Raw genomic sequence first — 20,470 nt, 5'->3', positions numbered from 1 at the left:
ATATTGCTATGTGTAAATTGGGTCAAAAAAACTCTCAGGCACACAAACTCTCAAAAAGACACCCCTTTCAAACTCAATCCAGCCCTGCTAATGTTGTCTAAAGCTTATACGAAGCATTCTGTGTCTGCTGACCTTCACTCACTTTTCTGACTATCAGACACTTAGAAAACTGCCTGTAACCCATGATTTTAAGAGGAATCACCAGTCTCTGTGGGGTGCTAACCAGATCAAAATTCAACCGCTTCCTCTGGGTTCTTAGTTGATTTTGTCAGTGGGTGTATCGAGTCTGTAAACATAGATCAGTTTTATCTTAAATTAATTTTTATCTGAGGACTACTTCCTACATGAGCCTTTATCTCAGCTGCTTTTTTAACAAGGTTCTTGCACCATCATTGGAAGCAAAACGCTGTAGCTGACATGTTACAGGTTTCAACTCCAACTCGTGTGATCCGTTTGTCATATATGAACAGCTTGAATTAATCTTTAAATCACCTGTTTGTTCTCTCGCACACAGCTCTGGGTGTCAGCAGAAACGGCACGAGCACGTGTCACAGAATTTAGATGCAGACTTTGCGTTTCAGGTCCTGCCTGGGGCTTTTGTTCGCACCAGCTGTCAGAGATTCAGCCCTCCTCATTTTCCTTCAGTAAGACTAAAGTGACACCTCAGAGGCTGAACTTTGTGTATCAGGCTCAGTAATTTCTTCCTGCTTGGAGTCTTATCAGCCGTTAGGTCGCCCTGTCAGGAGCCGCTGTCCGTCATGGTGTGAGGCGGCGTTAACTAAGAGGCCAAGATGACACCAGCCTTGTTATGGTCACTGTCACCTGTACTCCATATTGTAATTATCCAGACTCAAATGATTTGTCCCTCACACCCTGCTCTCACATCCTTCCCCACATTCTTACTTTGAAGCAGCCCTTATGAAATTATTTTCTTTTGCAAGCTAGATGGCTGGGCCTGGTTGATAAAGGATGCTGGGTCTATAGCTCTAGTATAACCCTTCTGAAAATTCCTGGATGTCATAATGCCCCCACACTCATGAAGCTTTCAAGTCCATAGCAGAGGAAATCTGCTAGGTGGAATTGCATTACAGATGTTACAATAGATTGAATTTATTATAGTTTTGCACTAAACTACATTGGTCCAAAGTTACACACACACACACATGCCCCCCCCCCCCTCCACCCACTAATCTTTGGCAAAATGTCCTTTAGAAAGTAGAACTGTGGTCACTAGCTTTATTTATCCTGCATCACTGTTTTTGGCAAAATTAGCAGAGTTTATGTAAAATAAAAATAAAAAGACTTCTCTTCATGGCTGTACCCTTTCAGTCCCTGCCAATGTGAAACAAGTGTCACTTTAGGAAAAGTGGTGCTCTGACAGTTTAAATAGAAGTTATTCACCTTGGTGTTTTGAAGATTTTATAAGGCTTAGTTTAGTGTTTCTAGATGTTTTAAAGCTCCACATTTAAAGCCTGATGGCTGTTGAACAGTTTTCCCCAATTTCATTGTGACCTTTTGTTTTTAGAAGTAAAAAAAATTTTTTTTAAGAGGAATTAAGAACACTGGAAATATGAATATTGAAAAAGACCATCCTTTACATGTTGTAGCTTGACTAAGTAAAAGCTTCTGGCTCAGTTCTGGATTCATATATCTTTCTTCCTGGCAGAATTGGTAGCATTTGGTAAATCTGATTTGTTCCTTGGTACATCCTTAGTTTAAGGATAGTCCACAAATTTTCAATTGGTTTGCTGTTTGGGTTTTAGGAGGTTCATTCCAAAAGCTCAATGTTCACCTGAATTCACCATTCAAAAACCAATTTAATGTTGTTCAGATCATTATCCTGAACTGTATCCAAGTTGCATGCATCTAGCTGTGCATTTGAGGTAAAGTTGAGCAATTTGGTAGTATGGTAATCCTCAAACTTCATTATTCCATCTGCTGTGTACAATGCAACAATACCACTGGCAGAGAAACAGTCAAACACCATGGGGCTAACAGTTATCTCCTTGTTTCAACAATTTAGCAATAAGTGGCATTGAAAATGCCTTGTCTACACTGATGTTACCACATTGTTATATGTAGAGAGGGTTATACATTTTTTACCTTGTATAAAAACAGTAAAAAGGACTGGTAACATTGAAAAAGTCACCATTTAATTGCTTTTTATTGGCTCATCTTTAGATGAGTCGTGGAGTCCTGTGACAATCTGCCAATTAAGACTTCCCTTTCTCCTGTGAGGTATCTTTCAAAATTACCAATTAAAAAGAGAAATGGGGGAGCATGAAGTGACAGGAGGAAAATGGAATGGCTGAATTGAGTGAATCATTCAAGAGCTGAAGTTTGGGAGCTGACTCAGCAGGCTTAAAGAAAGTTAGAAAATGAAGTAAAGTATTGACACAAAAGGGGAAAAACTCTTCATATGTACGTTAACTTTGCATCCCTCTTTTGAAAGGGATCCTCCAGCATGTCTGCCTGGAGAAGTTGTAAAGGGAGGAACCTGAACTAAAATAGGTGCAGCTCATGGAGCGATATCAGAAGAGTCAACCAGATAAATGACTTACCTTATCTGGAACAGACTTCCAGAAAACTGTAAAAGTGCGGAAAGCCTGAGTTCCTGTAAATCAAGATTAAAAACACATTTGTTTAGGATTGCCTTTGACTGTTCTAGTTAAACTGTTCTACTGAAACATCATTAGTTCAACTTTTTTAGTCCAACTGTTTTTAATGTTCTATGTTGGTTCTACATTTTATTCCAACTTGCTTTTATTCTGTTCTTTTCCCTGTATTTAAATCATGTAAAGCACTTTGCATTGTCTCTGTACTGAATTATGCTATATAAATAAATTTCCCTTGCCTTGCCTTATTAAAAATTGTTTAAGGCCATAAACCAACATTTTTTTCCTCAAACACCAAATTAGTGTTTTATATTAAAAAGATTGTCCATCCATCCATCCATCCATCCATCCATCCATCCATCCATCCATCCATCCATCCATCCGATACTTTCCATATTCATCCTCTTAAAATCATATTGAATTAACGTGATAAAAGCATCTCTCGGGGAGTTTCTAGTGTCCATCAGGCGCCAGCAGGAAGGGCTGAAAGAGCCCGTTGGATGTTTAAAGCCCCTAGAGGGGATTCAATCTACTGGCTGGTTGTATTTTAGATTTTTATCAAAGTAGTTAGGAGAGGTTGTTTAAAAGTGGTTTCTCTGCATAGCCTGCAGAAGGAAAGTTTGCATGATAAGTAAAAAAAACAAAAAACTAGTATGGTTAACTAAACTTAAAAGCATTGGCTCATTACATTACGGCTAATACAGATTAAGCTAACCTGCCTCTGGAGGAAAGGAGTTCTGTCTGTTGAGCTTGTTGCTCGTGAACTTTGAGTTCAGGGCGCTGTTGTAGGAGCGAAGGTGTGACAAAACCACAGAGATTCCTTCAGAGAGCTCTGAATTCACGGAGTATTTCCCAAGTGAGTTGGCTCTTGGCTGTAATTTGTTTTTGGAAAATGAAAAGCATTTATGGAGCGATGTGAGCAAATCATTTTCGTCCCAAATAAGAATGTGAATTTAGCTCTGAAAACGAACAGAATCCTTAAAGCAAAAGCCGCCGTCCCAGAATCTCATAGCATCTCACAGTTTAGATATCTCAGTGAGGCGTTCAGGGGAATTCTGGCAAACATGACATTTCATCACCGCGTTGTTTGAACATCTTCAGCCTGGTTTATTTTAGAAAGCAGAATCCAGCTCACAGCTTGAGGTGCAAAACAAATCAAACATGGCAGAAAGTAATTTGATTCCACTTGGAGATGGAAATAAATAGTCATATTTATTTATGACGGCATCTGAGACAGAAGGTCGCTCGCGCTCGGTGCCGCTCCTAAACCCTGTCGCAGGTCCGGTCTCACTCTGTAATTGGCTGTTTTCAAACGCGCAAAGAACCGGGCTTGGAAGATCCCGATGCTCTCGCTCAAAGACGCTGGATGGGGGATTTTCCTGCCTTAGGTATGATTCACGCAGCTGGATGGTAAAAACAACAACATTCATGCATAACACTGTAGGATTGGTTTGCAGAGACACACCGGGAGGGACAAAGACATCTGCTAAAGCTGTAAGATGGGTGGAAATGTGGCAAATCCAAGCACAAATGCAGCGTAACAGACGGAACTGCCACTTTAGGGGATGTTCTCCCATCCTTCTACACAGACATGGATTTATCTCTTATATCTCTGAGGTCAAAATTATAAAATAAGATAAATTAAACATGAACAGGTGAAACAAATGAGGGGCAGGGTTTTAGTGATAGCCTGGTGTTGGAAGGAGCAAAATATCCTGGAAATACAGAGAAACAAATTTTGTTTGCCAATTCAGAAGGTTGATGCAGATATTTTAAAAAGATCTTGGATGGGAGTTTTAAATTATGCTTTTGAAAAGAGATTAAAAATCATTTTCTAAAACTGCACTGCAAAAACGGAACTAAAAACAAGTGATATTTTCTTAGAATTAGTGTACCTGTCCTTGATTTTGAGCAGGTAAATAAAATTATCTGCCAATGGAATAAGACTTTTGCACTAAAAACAGGAACAACTCATCTCCATCATCTTATTTCATGTGCAGGATGTCTAATTATCTTATTTTAGGGGTCAAAATATAATTTATCTGCCAATGGTCATTCCATTGGCAGATAAAATTATTTACCTGCTCAAATCTAGGACAAAAACACACATTTCAAGAACATTTTACTTGTTTTTAGATCTCTTTTTTACAGTGTGAAGAATTGTCGTCTTTCATCAACTGCGTTTAGGGGATTTAAATACATTTTTTCTCTCTTCAAACTGTATCCATGACAATAATGTTTACGCATGGGATGATAACCTCTTGGTTTTAGGTTATCCAAGTAATTTAATTTAATTTTTTTATTAGTGCAATGTTAATTGAGGTGAAAAATTAACTCGGGATGCCGTTTCTTGACTGACTTGAGCTAAAAACACCAACCCAACTACTGACACCATAACTGAACTTTTTTTCAGATGCAGCATGACTTTTTCTTTAACAACCTTTGTGTAAGTTGATCTGCCTTTTTTTCAGTGCATTTGCCCTGCTTACACGCTCATTATTTCAAACAGCCTTGCCGTGTTCCTCCTTTCCTCACAGAAGCCTATTAGGGGGCTCCCCTTTTATTTATTGATTAATACATCATCAAGTGGAGCTCCGGCAGCAGCTCAGGGACGACGCGGAGCCTCCCCTCCTCTCTGTGGCCTTCATCCCAGCTGCCCGCTTAACATGCAGGACTGGTCTCGTCTGTTAGACAATCCTTCCTATTGTTCTTTTAATTTTTCCAGGCTGCAGAGCTGAGGCACGCTGGCTGCATTTCCGCCACGGCTTTTATGTTGGAGGTAAAGGGGAAAGGTAAACATCTAAATTTGACTTGTAGACATTACCAGACTTTTTTTGGGGGGGGGAAATGTGGATTTAGGGCATAGGCGCATTTGTAGCTTAACCCTTATTTTAGGTGATTGAAACGATTTTTAACCTCTTCAAATAACGCAGCACCTTGCTTTTTGCTATCAAAGACGCTCCGCTGTGAAACTACTTGATGTAACATCAAAGCGCAAAGTATTCCCCCAACCTACCAGAACCGCTTTCGCCACAAACAAGCCGGCAGAGAGAATGGGATCAGTGTGGCTGTGAAGAGAAGAAGCAGGAAGAGGGGAGAAAAGAAAGTGGAGCTTTGTAGGAGAAGCTTTCTGAAGCTTTTTTCCTCCCTCGCTGTCAGGCCACAGAACATTAAAGTGGGAGAAAGGAATTTGCATTCTTTAAATCTTTCCCTCTTCTCCTTCATAACTCACATGCTGACGTTCTGGCAGTAAACTTGCACATGCAATCTGCTGAGCTGTTTGGAGAAAACCCACAAACAAAACAACTCTGATTTGATAGTAAAAAAAAGGGGGAAAGAATAAAGAAAATCACCAAGGAACTAAAGTAGATATGTGCCGTTTAGTCGGCACGTTTAAGACCCACCTCCACAAATTTGTTGGCATCTTCGGTACAGATGTTTTATAAAAAAAATTAAATTAATCTTATGCTGCAGAAAAATAATCTCACACTGTAAAATCTGCCCACCAATGCTTTGCACAACCTCCTTCTACCACTTAGGTTTCTCTTCTAACATGCCTTTAGAAGCTTTACACGTCACACTACTTCTTGTAGCTCCCTGGGGACATAAATAGATGTTTATTTAAAATTTCTGGTGCTTTAAAGAATTTATAATACCACACTGTACAAGATCTCAGGGGCTTTGGCAGAAACAGACCCACAGCATAACAGAGCCTTCACCTTACGTAACCTACTTGAGGCAATCTTAAGTCTTTGGTGCTGTTTATTCTGACGTTCACTTTTCTCTCTTATGGTCTTTTGTCAAACTCGAAGGTTTCAGATCATCAAACAAAGCTAAATATTAGACAAAGATAAATGGAACAATATGAAAAACTGATGATTTAATGCAAATGATGATTTAAGGTAAAAAAAAAAAAAAGCTATTCAAACCAACCTGTTCCTATGTGAAACCTTAACATAACTGGTTGTGCCGAACCTGCGGGGAAGAGCTTAATACTAGTAATTTATGGTCGGGCATTCTCTTTTTTGGATTTTCTGTAAAGATTAGAATTCCTGGTCCCATCAATCAGAGCAAGTCATCCAGGCCCCAAAGCAGTAAAGCAGGCCCAGACCATCAGACTACCACCATCGTGTTTGACCGAAGAGATAATCTTTTTCCTCAAGTTATGTCAAACCTTCCAAAAAGTTCCAACTTTCTCGTCAGTCTTAAGGAAATTCTCCCGAAAGCCTTGGGGATATTTAAAATGTTCACTGGTAAATGGTCTGCAGTACATTTTGTTTTAGAGTTCTTCCATTGCAGCAGTTTCTTTCATTTTTTTCCCTGAAAGCTGCGCTTAACTGAGGCAAGTGAGACCTACAGCACTTCAGATGTTCTGGGTACTGGGCCGGCCACTCCTGAAGGTTAGATACTTTTCTGTCGTTCATTCTGTCCTCATTCTTTATTTTGAGACAATGAATAAAGCCTTAAAAATGATACGTAACCCTTTCCGGATATTGGCTAGTGATGTGTTGCTTTTTGTAATCTCTTGGCCTACTGTCAGACAGGTTCTATTTAAGGGATTTTACCTTGTTTGTGTTCACCCTGGCATATGGAGAGAGAAATTAACATGTTATCCTTATTTAAAGGCACGATCAGAATTTAATTAATGGCTGGCAGTGTGAACTGTGCATTTTAAGCGATGTGAAGGGTGCAAATTCGGTAATTAGTAGGAGGCGATCCCGCGAACAGTGCGGTGGACGCCTGACTAGAGTGAAACAAACTTTTGCTTGTTTTCAACAATCTGAACTTTTCTGTTACTGAATTGTGTTAGGGATCCTCCTCGTCCATTTACTTAAGCGCAAAAATGTTTTTTACTACGTTACATATTTAGAGAGTACAATTAGGCTATATTTCTATTGAGCAATGATTGATTTATTGACATGGGATCAACCCCATGATGTGGAGCAGCAGGTCCTTAACAGGCGAGGAGAACCTCCAGCAGAACCAGAACCAGGCTCAGTGTGAACGCTCATCTGCCTCGACCCACTGGGGCTTAGAGAGGACAGAGCAGAGACACAGAAAGCACAGAAGCTCACATTGACCCAGGAATAATTTTTATGTTATATGGCAATAGAGGATGGTCTGCCCCCCCCCCCCCCCCCCCCTACACACACACACACACACACACACCCCGGGATGATGTCACGGCTAACAGAGTACTAGACCAGGTGTACCTACTATGACGAAAAAAAAGACAGAACAAAAGGTTAAGAGTTAAAATAACAACAAATAATGCAAATTGGAGAACAGTAGGAGAACTCAGCAGAGTGAGAGAAATGCCTCTGATGTTCTCCTGCAGCCTAAGCCTATAGCAGCATAACTACAGAGACATTTATTGGATTCATCACGATTTAAGGATAAATATAGCTGAGTGTCATCAGCATAACAGTGGAAATTATTCCCATGCTGTCTGATAATTTCACCAGTCGGATGCATATGTATATATGGTAAACAGAACTGGTCCAAGGACTGAACCCTGTGGTTCTCCACAAGTGACCATAGAGTTTTGAAGATTTATTATGAACATGCACAAACTGGAAACTGTCAGACAGGTAAGATTTAAACCAGCCTAATGCTTTCCCCTTAATCCCCACAGTATGTTCAAGTCTTTCTAGGAGAATATTGTGATCCACATGTAGAATGTCAGTCCCATTAATCTGTAAACTGAAGTCTTGGGAGGAAACTAAATGTATCATCAGAAGTCAAGTTTTTCATTTTAGAAAAAACGGGTTTGGCTAAATTGTGCTTGTGCAAGACACTAATACCAAACATACACTGATGTAGACACTACAGCGGTTATCATTGTTCAGAAGAAAGCCCAGCAGAGACTATACTTCATACAGCAACTCAATGAGTGCAACCTTTGAGAGGAGCAGCTGGTCATCTTCTACACTGCCATCATTCAGTCTGTCATTTGTAAGTCGATCACTAAGTGGTTTGGCTCTTCACAAAACAGGACAAGTCCAAACTAATACAACCAGATCTGCAGAAGGATCATCAGGACTGACTTTCCCTGCATCCAGGAGTAGGGTCAGGAAACTACTTTTATTTCCCTTTTCATACATTCATGTTTAAAATGTCTTCATTGAGACAAAAGTGAAACTAAACCTAATTATTTGTGTGCAAATCTCTGCAAATAAAGCTGTTTCTGATAAACATTTTTGTGAACATGATCCTAAAAAAACACTTCTTTAGAAGTTGGCCACCGTACCGTATCAGTTTAGAGACTCCAATTATTTTCCACTTCATGCTTAGACCTCAGAGTAAACGGACAAATGCCGGGGTCATGTAAATACGATGGAATATTCTCCTCTTCTCCCATAGAATATGGTTCTCTGCTAAGCTGAGTAGTAAAGAAAGCATTGCCGCTCATTTCTGCAACAGGTTAAGAGTATTTGAACTGCAGCTGCTGAGAAACTTCCAGGTCATTTCACTTGGTAAGGCACTTCCTGACTGTCTGGCGGGATCATGTGCCTGATATAGCTGTCCATAAAGCACGGTGACAGCAGGCAAGGAAAGTAAAGGAGGTTGTCATGGCAAAATAACACTCCAGGGTGAGTCCCGCCTCTTTAAACTTGAGACCCAAAGCCCACATGTGTTCTAAATCTGGCAGGAAGGCAGAGCTACGGCTTGGAGACACGAGGCTGGAGCAATAAGACACAACACAGCAGAGCTGCCGCTTCTGGAAAAAAAAAAAGGAAAGAGTCAAAGAGGAGGGTCACCGAGTGTCCAGGAAACAACTCTCAAACGCAGGGGCTTAGTAAGAGGAGACGGGGAGTGTTTTTTTTTTTTTTGTTAGAAAAGCTGACAGGCAAGCAAGTCAAAGGGGAGGTGGAAGAGGAGAGAGGTGGCTGTCCTGACTTTGAATTGGTCAGTGAAGGCCTCATGAAGCTTCTCGGCAGCAGCTCCGTTCCATTTTTATCCGCCTGACGCTCGTGGACTTTCAGCAGAGCTCACCGGGAGCCCAGAGGGGAGGGATATAAAGAAGTACAGCTCAGGAGGGAGGGACACAAAGCAAAGAAAACATGGTAAGTTTGGTTTGACTGCCTTGTTGTGAGTGCTCATTACATGTGATTGTTGGTGGGCGGGGAAGCGGGTCCAGCTCTGATTGCTGTGGCTTTCTTGCTCCAACTTTAAGTGACGTCCCTCCTTCCCTCTACACTGCTTCTGGATTACTCCGCTCCAAAAATCTTATTGCCACTTTACAAACATAGAGTTCCTTAGAGCGCTAGAGTTTGGACTAACTAATCGTCTTTCATTCAGACAACTCTGGAGGTGAAGTTTCTGTAATTTCACTCTGGGGTTATTAAAGTATTTCTGAAGTTGATGGTTACATATCTGAACTTTACCCCCCAAGGAGTGGGTGGGCTGCCAGTCCCATTTCCTCCACAACATTTAGTTTCCCTCCGGGGAACGAGCTGCTATGAATAAACAACAACAAGCGGACGGAGTGTGGACAGACTGCAGCCCACTCTGGGATTACTGTAGAGGGGCAGACACACGACCCAACGGAGGCTCAGGGCGGGACTCATCAGGGCTGCACAGCTTTACTTTTTTTTTTTTGGTGATAGAAGTGTACATGTTGATGAATCTGAGAAGATGATAGTCAGAGACGGGATCTGCTCGAACGCGTTCAACAGAAAGAAAAGGTGTGATGTGGAAAAAATGGAAACCAAGACTGAGTTCGTTTTTTTGGGTTGGGCGATGACTGTCGGGTGCTCAGGGAACTGCCCAGTTAGACTCCAGCACCACCACCGTCCCCTCTGGTTGCTGTTCTAGACATGGCGCCTTGCTAATTGAATCATTTACATCCCCATCTCTAATCTGCATGAGGACCAAATTACATCCAAATTAGACCATTCCTTCTGCGGTATTAACTTTTTTATCTATCAGTCTATTTGCTATTGCTGGTAAGGCACAAGATGTTTATTATTAAAAACACTTTTCTTAAAAACTTAAGTTTTAATTCAATATACCTATCTTAAATTTATTGTCTAAGCAAAATGGATGGCACGGGTATATTTTTAATGCTGTTGTCTGAATTTAAGGTTATTCAAGTTAAATAATTTTTCTCTAATAAACCATCGTAAATCCAGTTCCGTTTTCTCTTTCCATAACCTGTCATCCCCAACGCTCTTCAGGCAGTCCATAAAGCTGTGCTTCTGAAAGATTTGATCTGTTTTTCCTCAGAGTACCCACCCATTATTTTGACATCTGAAATAAAATTGCTCCTTTGGGAACTTGTTTATCACCAGTTGGAAAACTTTCAGATCCAAACATACGACAGAGAGCTTTCAAAAGGTTTCGTTATCCTCCTTTTATTGTCCGGGAAACTTTTTGCAGACCTTTGCAAGCGTAACGAAACCACAGTCTGGCCACGCTTGATTGCACTTATTAGAATACATGAGGGTTTGTGCTCTTTGCTGAGAACGGTTTTGTAGTTTTGTAGATGAAAGATGTAAATCCCAAACTTTACACGAGGCAGGAGCTCGTGGTCTGACCATGTATCACTTTATTCTGGGTCAATCAAGTTCTTGATAACATCAGGTGCCTTAATTCTGTGTATCAGTAGCGCAGGACAGAAAAATACAACTTCTAAATGTTTCTAAAGTAGTTTTTGTTTTGGGAGTTCCTGGACAAAGAACCCCTCCTGATACTGGAAGGAGTTTTTTTTATGCACTTAAGGTTGCAGAAATGTTATTTTGACTCCTCTCTGGACTGATATACTCTCTGCTGCAGAGCCTTCCTAACCTATGACACCCAATACCTTAATTCAGACACGGCAGCCAAACGTTACTGAAGCAAAACACAACCGAGCAATTAATGTTGAGTATCGACATTTTGACGAGTGAAGTGGAACAACATAACTCTCTGCAAACTCCTTACAAGTAAATGAACTGATAAGTATGAGAGGATGGATTAAACATAAACATAAATGCAAATTCTAGGGAAAAATTGGAATGAAGGAGGTAGGAAAGGGATAAAGGGCAACAGGAGGGAAATAAAACCTGCAAGGAAGGAAGAGAGTGAACTGGAAGGAGCAGAAAAGAGAGCAGAGAGGGAAAGGGAACATAACAGTTCAACAGGCTAGAAGTGTGGAAAAATAACTAAGAAAAGAACAGAAAATAGTAGGGTGGAAGGATAGAAAGGAAGACTAAAGGAAAGCAGAAGGGGGAAAAGGAAAAGAAAGAAAAAGAGTATTGAGGAAAATGAATAAGGAACAACAAGAGTAAGGGGAATGGGACGGATAGACTAATGGAAAAAGAAGAACTGAAAGTAGAAGGGAGAGCTGGAAAAGTGAAAATGTATAAGGAAATTAATAGGGAACGAAGAATGAACAACAAAAATGATAGTGGAAGGATGCATTGGATAGGGGGAAATAAAGAAATAAAAGGATGAAGAATTGGTGATAAGAAAATGAAAAAAGGTTAATGAATGAAAAAAGGGGCAAGGAAGGAAAGAATAACAGCATAAATGAAAAGAAAGGCGTGATGTTAAACAGTAGGACGATGGAAGGATGAAATGGAAGAAGGACAAATTAAAGAATGCAGGATTGAAAGTAAAAAAGGGAAGAGAACTTTGAAATGACGAAGGAAGGAATAAATTAATTAAAAGGGGAAAAAGGAAAGAATTACGGGGTATTAAAACAGAAAAGTTAAAGAAAAGAAGGAAAACTGAAATTAGGTAGGAAGAATTGTAAAAACAAGAAAAAACAAATTTTTTTGTTTTTTGTTTTTTTTCTGGAATGCATTGAAATACCCTAATAATCCATAGACATGGTCTAAAAATAATGTTTAATAGCTGTTTAAACTTCAACGTGTAATACCACGCCTCTCACTGGCAGCTCCCAGCCTGCAACGCTCCAAGTTCCCATGACGCAGACATCTCTGCACACACGAACCATAACTATACCCCGACAACATCCCCCCCCCCCTTTAAACAGTTTAATCCCCACGTTTATATAAGGACCACAATGTCTAGAAGAGGCCCAAACCGCATCACGGAGGCTGCGGATCATACCAAGCTGCTTCTTAGTTTCAGTCTCCCCTCGTTAAGAAGCTCTCTGCTTCTCACCGAATGCGGTGTTTGTCTGGGATATACAGCATAAACGCCACGGCTGTGGAGCTGTAGAAAGGAAATGTGAAGCTTTCTGTCTGGCCTCTTCTCTGCTGCTGTGAGGTAGACGTCCAGAGCTCCTCCGAGACGCCGACATGTAAAGCATCCCACCTGTTTCTGCTCCCACAGCAGCTGCAGGTCAGCGCAGAGTTATATCGGGAACAGAGTCAGCGCTATAAAAACATCCCACCCGCCCCCCCCCCTCCAGACATCGACTGTCCGGCTCCGTCTCCTGCAGACAGCTTAGACTTGTTAGCTCTCACCGCAGACAGAGAAACTTCCACACTGATGTGATACCTATAGATTTACCGTCTGTAGTCTTACTCTGAAATCATGGAATCAAGTCACCTTATATAAGAGGCTGTATTCCAGCCTAGTTTTTGTCTTAATATACAGCACTCGCATGGAAAAACAAGAATGCATTTAGTGGGGTTTAGAAACTTCAAACACTACATGTAATACAAACTACGGTAATTTAGCATGAAGACGAGTTGGATAGTGCAGAATGTGAGTAAACAACTTGAACATGTCCAAATAGAAAGGACCCATTGCTTAATGTGGCTGCTGCTCTCTATTTGCTTCCCTTTTAGTCTTTGTGATAAAGCGCCGCAGGTTGAAGCACAGAAAGAAAACTGCACTTTATCTTAATTAGAGGATAGCTGGAGGAAGATGCCGTGTTACACCCCTCTTCATTCTCACTGGCTGTTCACACATCAAGCTGTCATGGCTGGATTTTTTTCAAACCAAAGAGCTCCTACCACAACCTTCAGCTGCAGCAACTGGGTGGTCTGTCAGGTGGTTGTGGGGGGGGGGGGAGAGGGAGTTTTGTCCTACTCTCCTTTCAAACAATCAATCTGGTTGTTGAGAGTCGGTCATGTTCACTTTCACACAGTTCTCTTAAGCAGGCTGCGGTCTGGACTTTTACTGGACCATTGCAACATTTGAATCATTTTCTTTCTTCAGACATGGTGTTGTAGATTTTCTGTTCTGTTTAGGGATGTTGGGATTGTTGTCCTGTTGGTGAGCGTTAATGTCTACAGGGTTTCAAAATCATCACCTGGTGAAGATTCTCAGTCATCCAGGTCATGGTCATTCCAACAAAAAAGTAAAAAACAAAACTGGCCACGCTTGTTTACCGTAGTTGAAGACGTTTCGCTTCCTCTCCAGGAAGCTTTCTCCATTCAAAAAGTCTGGAGTAATGATGAGTACCATGCTATACACCATTGCCAAACAAAGGCCTTGTAATGGCTTAGATAACATGTAAATTCAACCGAAACAGGTCCACCCCTTAGTAATGGGCAGTCGTTAAAGCCATTAAGCCAGCAGATTGGACCGAAACTGGTCCACTCCGCTGTAAGGAGGAGTTGTTAGGGTTGTTATTGGCCTGGCTGGCTGATGGTGAGAACTGACCAATCATCACCTCAGTTCTCCCATCATATGTGTGATCAAAACCTTTAAGCCAGGCCAATAACAAGATTGTTTTTCTCCAAACATGATGATGTGTACTATGGCCAAACATCTCTACTCTGGTCTGTTCTGTCCAAAAGTCTTAAGGTTAATTTAGATGCAGCCTTTTATACTTATGTAGCCTTCTTCTATTTAAAGAGAAGAGGCTTTGTTCTGCAACTGTACCAAGGAGCAAATTTTTTTCTTTTTGTTTTGATTGTTATTTCTATTATGTTTGAAATGTTACCTGGGGCCTTTAAACTTTAAAATCAACCATTGTATTGTTTAACCTTGTAGTAAATTTGCTGAGATGTCCACTTGAACATCTCCACTAGTGAATATTGTCTCTGTAAGACGATGGACCTTAAAGCCTTTGAGAATGGGTGCATAACCGTCCCCAGACTGGTTGGCAGCAACGTTTTCTTCTCTCAGATCATTGATGCTGAGTGACTGATCGATCAATGCGTTTGGTAAGCAGCACCTTGCTGCGTCTTCAACTCTCCGGGATAGAGATGATTGTGTGATTAATGTCCTGTCAAAACCAGGCCTTGACTCAAACTTGGATACTTTGTTTTACATTTCCAGATTTTCCAGACTTTGTTCAAAATGAAGCTCATTAGCTTTTTATGGCAGACAAATGAGTCTTTTCAGTAAACAGTAAGTCCGGAAGCAAATACTCCTGAAAACATTGGAACTTATTTTTATACATTAAACTTGCATAAGTGTTCATTGTTCTTTTTCTTTTTCAGTGGTTTATTTTCTGAGTTGATCATTTCTGCTGCTGTGTCTTTAAGGACTTTTGTTCTGCTACTTCCCTCCATACTCTTCCCTTACTCCATCTCCGTAAATACAGCCTTACACACTCTTATTTTACCATGTCTGGTTTAAACGACTCGTACTAGAATCAGGCGTGTTCAGTAGACATGTTTGACAGGATAAGGTTTCTATTCTGCATTTTGCATCTTGTTGTCTCGTCCCTCCATCTGACAGATCGGTAACCAAAGCCATCGTTGTCTCTGAAATTTAAATAGAAAAAGGAAATGTGGCAGAAAGTGGGGAAGAGAGAGAGATAGAGTGAGCAGTAATTTGAAGATGCGTTCTGACGATCAGTCTTCTGGAGTTTCCTGATGATAGACAGTGATGCCCCTGTTCTAGTAGAGCTCGGTAGGTTATTGCACCGCTGTGGAACGACATAAAGAGCATCTGGACTGAAGAGTGGGGTGTCGGCACCGCTAGCCAGCAATCCCTTGATGACCGGAATTACCAAATTGTGATTTAATCTTTTGCAAGAGCACTCAAGTAGGTTGGCGCTGTTCTGTTAAGCACTTTACAGGCTCACATTAGTGACCTTAAATTGAGGTTAGGTTGTGAAGCTCAACAAACAGCAGAGGGAAAGTCTGCTGTGTTTGGCCATTTAACCAGAGGTGTCCAACCATGTGGGAAGATCCACAAACGCATAATAATTTAAACAAATACTTTGTAATTGTGTCTAAAATGTTCCATTCTAAGAAGTTTTCAATCTGCCTTTAAAAGTTGTGCCCTAAAAAATGTTTATCCACATCAAACCCTGGGGTTGGCAGGCCACAATTTCATTATTTTTGAACTTTTGTTGTGGGTCACAGAAAAATCTTTCCAGGGGCCGACGATATATGCCCCTGCATTGCACTTTGGACAACACTTTGTTAGCCATGACATAACATGCTAATGCAGCTAAGTAGTGTTTTAGCCTGTAAAACATAACCTAGCATGGTAACACAGACTATTATTTCAAGTTGTTAAAGCATGTTTTCACATAGAAACTAAAACCAAAAATGTTCAATAACCTGTAGGAAAAATTCAAACCAGGTTCCCTTAATTTGGTTAATAAAGTTAAAACCACAACTCATCTAATAACGAATGAATTAGTATGATACTGATGTGTCACTTCAATCAGGTAAAACTGGTCACTTGTCAGATTGCTATTATGTTGTATGGTAAACATAAGCTGTTAATGCAAATATTAGGATATTGTCTTAGCATTAGCATTCTTAGTTGACTCAGAATTAGCATACATTTTAATATTTCAGTAATCAGCGCACTCAAGTCTTAAGCAATAAGTGTGAGAGACACACATTTTCCCGACTTTGCTTGCATACACACCTCGCATGACAGAAGAAAAATAACAAAGTCCATGCTGAATGGGCTGTGAGTGATCATTTCACTGCACTGCCACAAGCCCCCCCCCCCCCCACCCCCCTCCCACCATACACACACACACACACACACACACACACACACACACACACACACACACTGAACTTTCCATTGAACTTGACAGCTTTGCATTAACTGAGGTGGCAAAGCTATTTTGATTTTTATCAGCATAGCATAGCGTCCTATGCTAATGCCAGTGTGTTTCATTTAACATCAGCATGGTAGTTAATTCAACCTGAGCTGCATTATGCTAATATGAGTGGCAGCTAGCATTAGCTTCAGTGTGGTAGCTGAGCATTTTAATGCTCCAGTATCTGAGGGCGATAGAATATTGTGATCTATTTTGACCAATGTAGTCCATTATGCTAATGTTTCCATGCTAAGTTAACACCGGTGTGTTGCTCTGTAATTTTTAGCTGGAGTGTATTATCTTAATTTAAGCATAAGTCAACAGCAGTCTTTGTATGCTAATGTAGCATTTGAATTCTTCAATAACTACGGTCACAGAACAAATCTGAACCATGTCATGTAAAACCTTTGGACACTATTTTTTACTTTACCTCTTAACAATTTGTATGGTTTATTGTCGATAGAAAAATAGTTGAGACTTTAAATGAGGCCAAAAACAACGACAGACAACAAACGATTCGGTATAAATGAGAAGAGTTTCGTTGGTTAATTTGCATCTCATTTGCACCATCAGGTATGTTATATCACAAGGGAAATTTCTATTTATTTAACATGACAAGGTGGTAAAATGCAGTATTATGGATTATTCCGACTGTGATCAAACAGAGACTTTAATCTAATTGAACTCCAGTCAAAACATGTTTCCGCTTAAAAACATACTTCTTACTTTAAATAAATAACCGACGAGAGAAATTGACACTAAAAGTTGTTTTTTCTCATTGCATTGAACGCTAGCTGTTAAGGTAATGAGTGTTTCACAATTCATTCCAGCAGCGTTGTCCAGTTTTGATTGGGCTCAGCATGAGTTCCTGCAATCACAAATTTAAAACATGCCACATTATCACATTTTAGCTAAGTCAATCTAAAATCTCAAGCATTCAATTTCCTTTTACTCACAATGCAAATCTGCCAAATGTTGTGGAGTTTTAATGACTGCAATCAACTCCTCTGGAGAACAAAGCGAGGTAATACAAGTTGTGATCTGGTTAGAGGTCTGATTGGCAGATAAATGTTTGTTTGATGCAAATTGGCTTGTTTTGCTAATTGCTGGTGTTTCTCACAGTGTGACTGTGCATTCTTTGTTCAGCAGTTTGAGTAACTCCAAATTGTTGCTCAGGATGTGTGTGGTTCATGTCATCATTTCCAGCATGAGCTGTCATGTTCTTTGGAAATCACTGGTGATTCTCAGATTGAAATTCCACCTGTTATTTCAAGTGATTGAAACCAAATAGCCCATTTCACCCTGAGCATTTCACCTGCAAAAATTGTCTGAATGCTTTTAGAGCCAGAAATAGACCCAGTTTGAGAGACTTCATGCAACATTTCATTTCCATTCCTTTACATGTAGAAAAAGTCAATAACAAAAGCTTTTATAGTTGGCAACCTGCATCAGATTCACTCATTTATTTCAGCCACAAACTTCTCTGACCACAACATTTGCCATTTCCCAAAAGCAGGAGCCTGCAACCTTTACAGTCTAAAGAGCCATTTTTTTCCCTACAGTCCACTTGAATTAAACTCGTCCAGAGCTGCAAATGTTGCCTGGCCTTTTGAAAAAAGACGACTTATAATTTTTGATAAAGATCTACTGTAGGAAATATGTTGTCATCGTTAAAGAAACGCCCTTTTATGTGTATTTTGAGGTTTAAAAAAAGAGGATGGACGGAATGTTGATTTTTGTGGATCATGATGTAAAAAAAAAAATCATAGATTCCAACATAATGAAAAAATATTGATTTAAAATTAAATATTACTGGCACGTTTATCATCATTATGTTGTGAACATTAATTATTCCAAGTGAAAACTGCTAAAACCTGCATTTATTATCATTGTTACATTTAAATACCATGATAAAAATATAATTTGTAGCCAAAGTTATTAAGACCCACAGTGGAAGGTCCAAAGAGCCACTTGCGGCTCCAGAGTCACAGGTTGCAGACCCCTGCCCTAGAGTGACTAACCACAGGCCTTATACACACGTAGGCAGTATTTATAAAAATGAATATCTCCTCCGCATCATAATACTGTACACACAGGATCGTTTTTAGAAAAGTTTTCATCCTCACAACCCATTGATATTCACCATTGACCGTTGCCTTGACATGACACATGCATAGGGGAGCAGTGTACCCCAAAGTTAAAACCTAGAGTCCTTCACAGTAAAGGCGTGTTGAACAGAATCGTGGCTGTGTAAAACATCTGACCTCCAAGTGCTTTTTCTAAAGCAGCTGGGCTTGTAAACACAAATGAAAAGTGTCTGAACAGACTGTAATGCTTATAATGTTCCATGGATGCTATTACTCGGTACAAATTCTTGATACCGAGGTAAAAACAGGAAATGTCTTGATGTCAGTTGGAAAGAAACCACCAGAGATTCCCTTGGTTAGTGAATTTGTCCAGTTTAACAATGAGTAGACACATATTGGTAACAGTCAATCATAACAACAGAAATAATCTCCTCTTTGCCTGCGTTCATTTTTTAACGCTCCACCGTATGGTCAAGTCCAAGCCTCCTTCCAGAGAGTGTTTTTGTTTTGAGCCTATAAATAACCACCTTATCGGGCGCGATGAGCAGATATAAACAGACACGGTACCGGCAGTACCGCAGAACTATCAGAAAGCCATATGGAGATGAATAAATTAAAATGAAATAATGCTCAACGCTATTCCAGTATTATCCCTCTTGGAATCATATTGTTTTGCTTTTTTTTTTTTCCCTCACTGGATCTTGGACCTTTCTTCATTGTTACGATTACTTTGCTGGGAGATGCTAATAGCCGTTAGCTGCTTCCTTGTTTATGCTGCACATGCGCAGTGTCGTACCACCATTATTATTATAAATAAACATGAAAAGCTGTATTGACTAACACATTGAGCAAAAACAAAGCATAAAATACCAAAATAACAACTGATAGGCCAGCAGAACGTGGTAATCTTTCGTAAAATTCATATGCAACCACAGTGAGTTACTGACGTATAAATAAAAAATGTCAAATAACGTGGCTATGCACCTTTAAAGGTAAATGTTTTCGGTTTATATTTTTTATTTTCTATGGAAACTAAAAGATTTTTTCGTTACTTTTGTTTTTAAATATCCTTCATGATTTCTCCTAACTTTCTTTCACCTCCTCTTTGTTTATTTAAACTTTTTTAATTCTATCTTTTTTTTTTATCATCATTGCCACTCATTTTCCTGATTCCCTGTGTGTGCGCACCCACCTCCGTTGTCTTTCTCTTTCCTCCGTCACGTCCCTGAGAGGGTACAACATGACCGATTGGCACTTAGCATAAAAATTGTTGTTCTAAATGATGGCGGGCTCCCAAACAACGCAGCAGCGTGCATACAAATGAATGTTTAGCGGGCATGGGAGAAGATGGACAGCTGCAGCTGAGCACCTATAATGATGATGCCGTGGGATGAACGCAGTCTGCAGCCGGCGACACAGACTTTTACTGAAAACCATCTTTAAGTGAAGTCAAAAACACCATCCGTCAGCTTGTCACGCCGCAGACTGGGAGAGTTATACAAAGTGCTTTAGTCCAGAAAGAAATAACACGTAACATAAACAGGATTTTCTCCTAAATCTACTTCTGTCACAAGTCAGTGACCTTCCTTCCCTTCCATTTGGAGTCCTTATGTTCTACTTGCAATGTCATGTTTTAGGTTTGTTTTAAAGTCCTTTTCTGATCAACTTCCACACATACAGTTATATAAAATAAATTAGAAAATCTTTGAAAAGTTCATTTATTTCAGTAACTCGGTGCCGTAAGTGAAACTGATTATACAGATTAATTATACACAGACTGGTGTCTTTAAAGCCTGTACTTCGGTTAATTATGATGCTTTTCTGCGCACAGCTGATAGAAACAT

At 40.1% G+C, this 20,470-nt stretch overlaps 1 protein-coding gene across 2 annotated transcripts in view; it reads left to right on the top strand.

Moving 5' to 3' along the window:
* Window positions 1-20,470, top strand: part of sgcd (sarcoglycan, delta (dystrophin-associated glycoprotein)) — a 224,883-nt gene that overhangs the window by 43,742 nt on the left and 160,671 nt on the right. Inside the window, exon 1 of one of the 2 annotated variants that reach the window (XM_021321974.2) lies at window positions 9,265-9,682. The exons of the other annotated variant lie outside the window; for it this stretch is intronic. Within the exon in view, the coding sequence (XP_021177649.2) occupies window positions 9,680-9,682 (3 nt within the window). The 5' untranslated portion in view covers window positions 9,265-9,679. Of the gene's footprint in view, window positions 1-9,264; window positions 9,683-20,470 lie in introns of those variants that run through there. 2 annotated transcript variants of the gene reach the window in all.

Source organism: Fundulus heteroclitus, chromosome 11 (assembly GCF_011125445.2).
Source record: "Fundulus heteroclitus isolate FHET01 chromosome 11, MU-UCD_Fhet_4.1, whole genome shotgun sequence".
NCBI lineage: Eukaryota > Metazoa > Chordata > Actinopteri > Cyprinodontiformes > Fundulidae > Fundulus > Fundulus heteroclitus.
The sequence above is the reverse complement of the archived record's forward strand: the minus strand, read 5'-3'. Positions and strand labels throughout refer to the sequence as shown.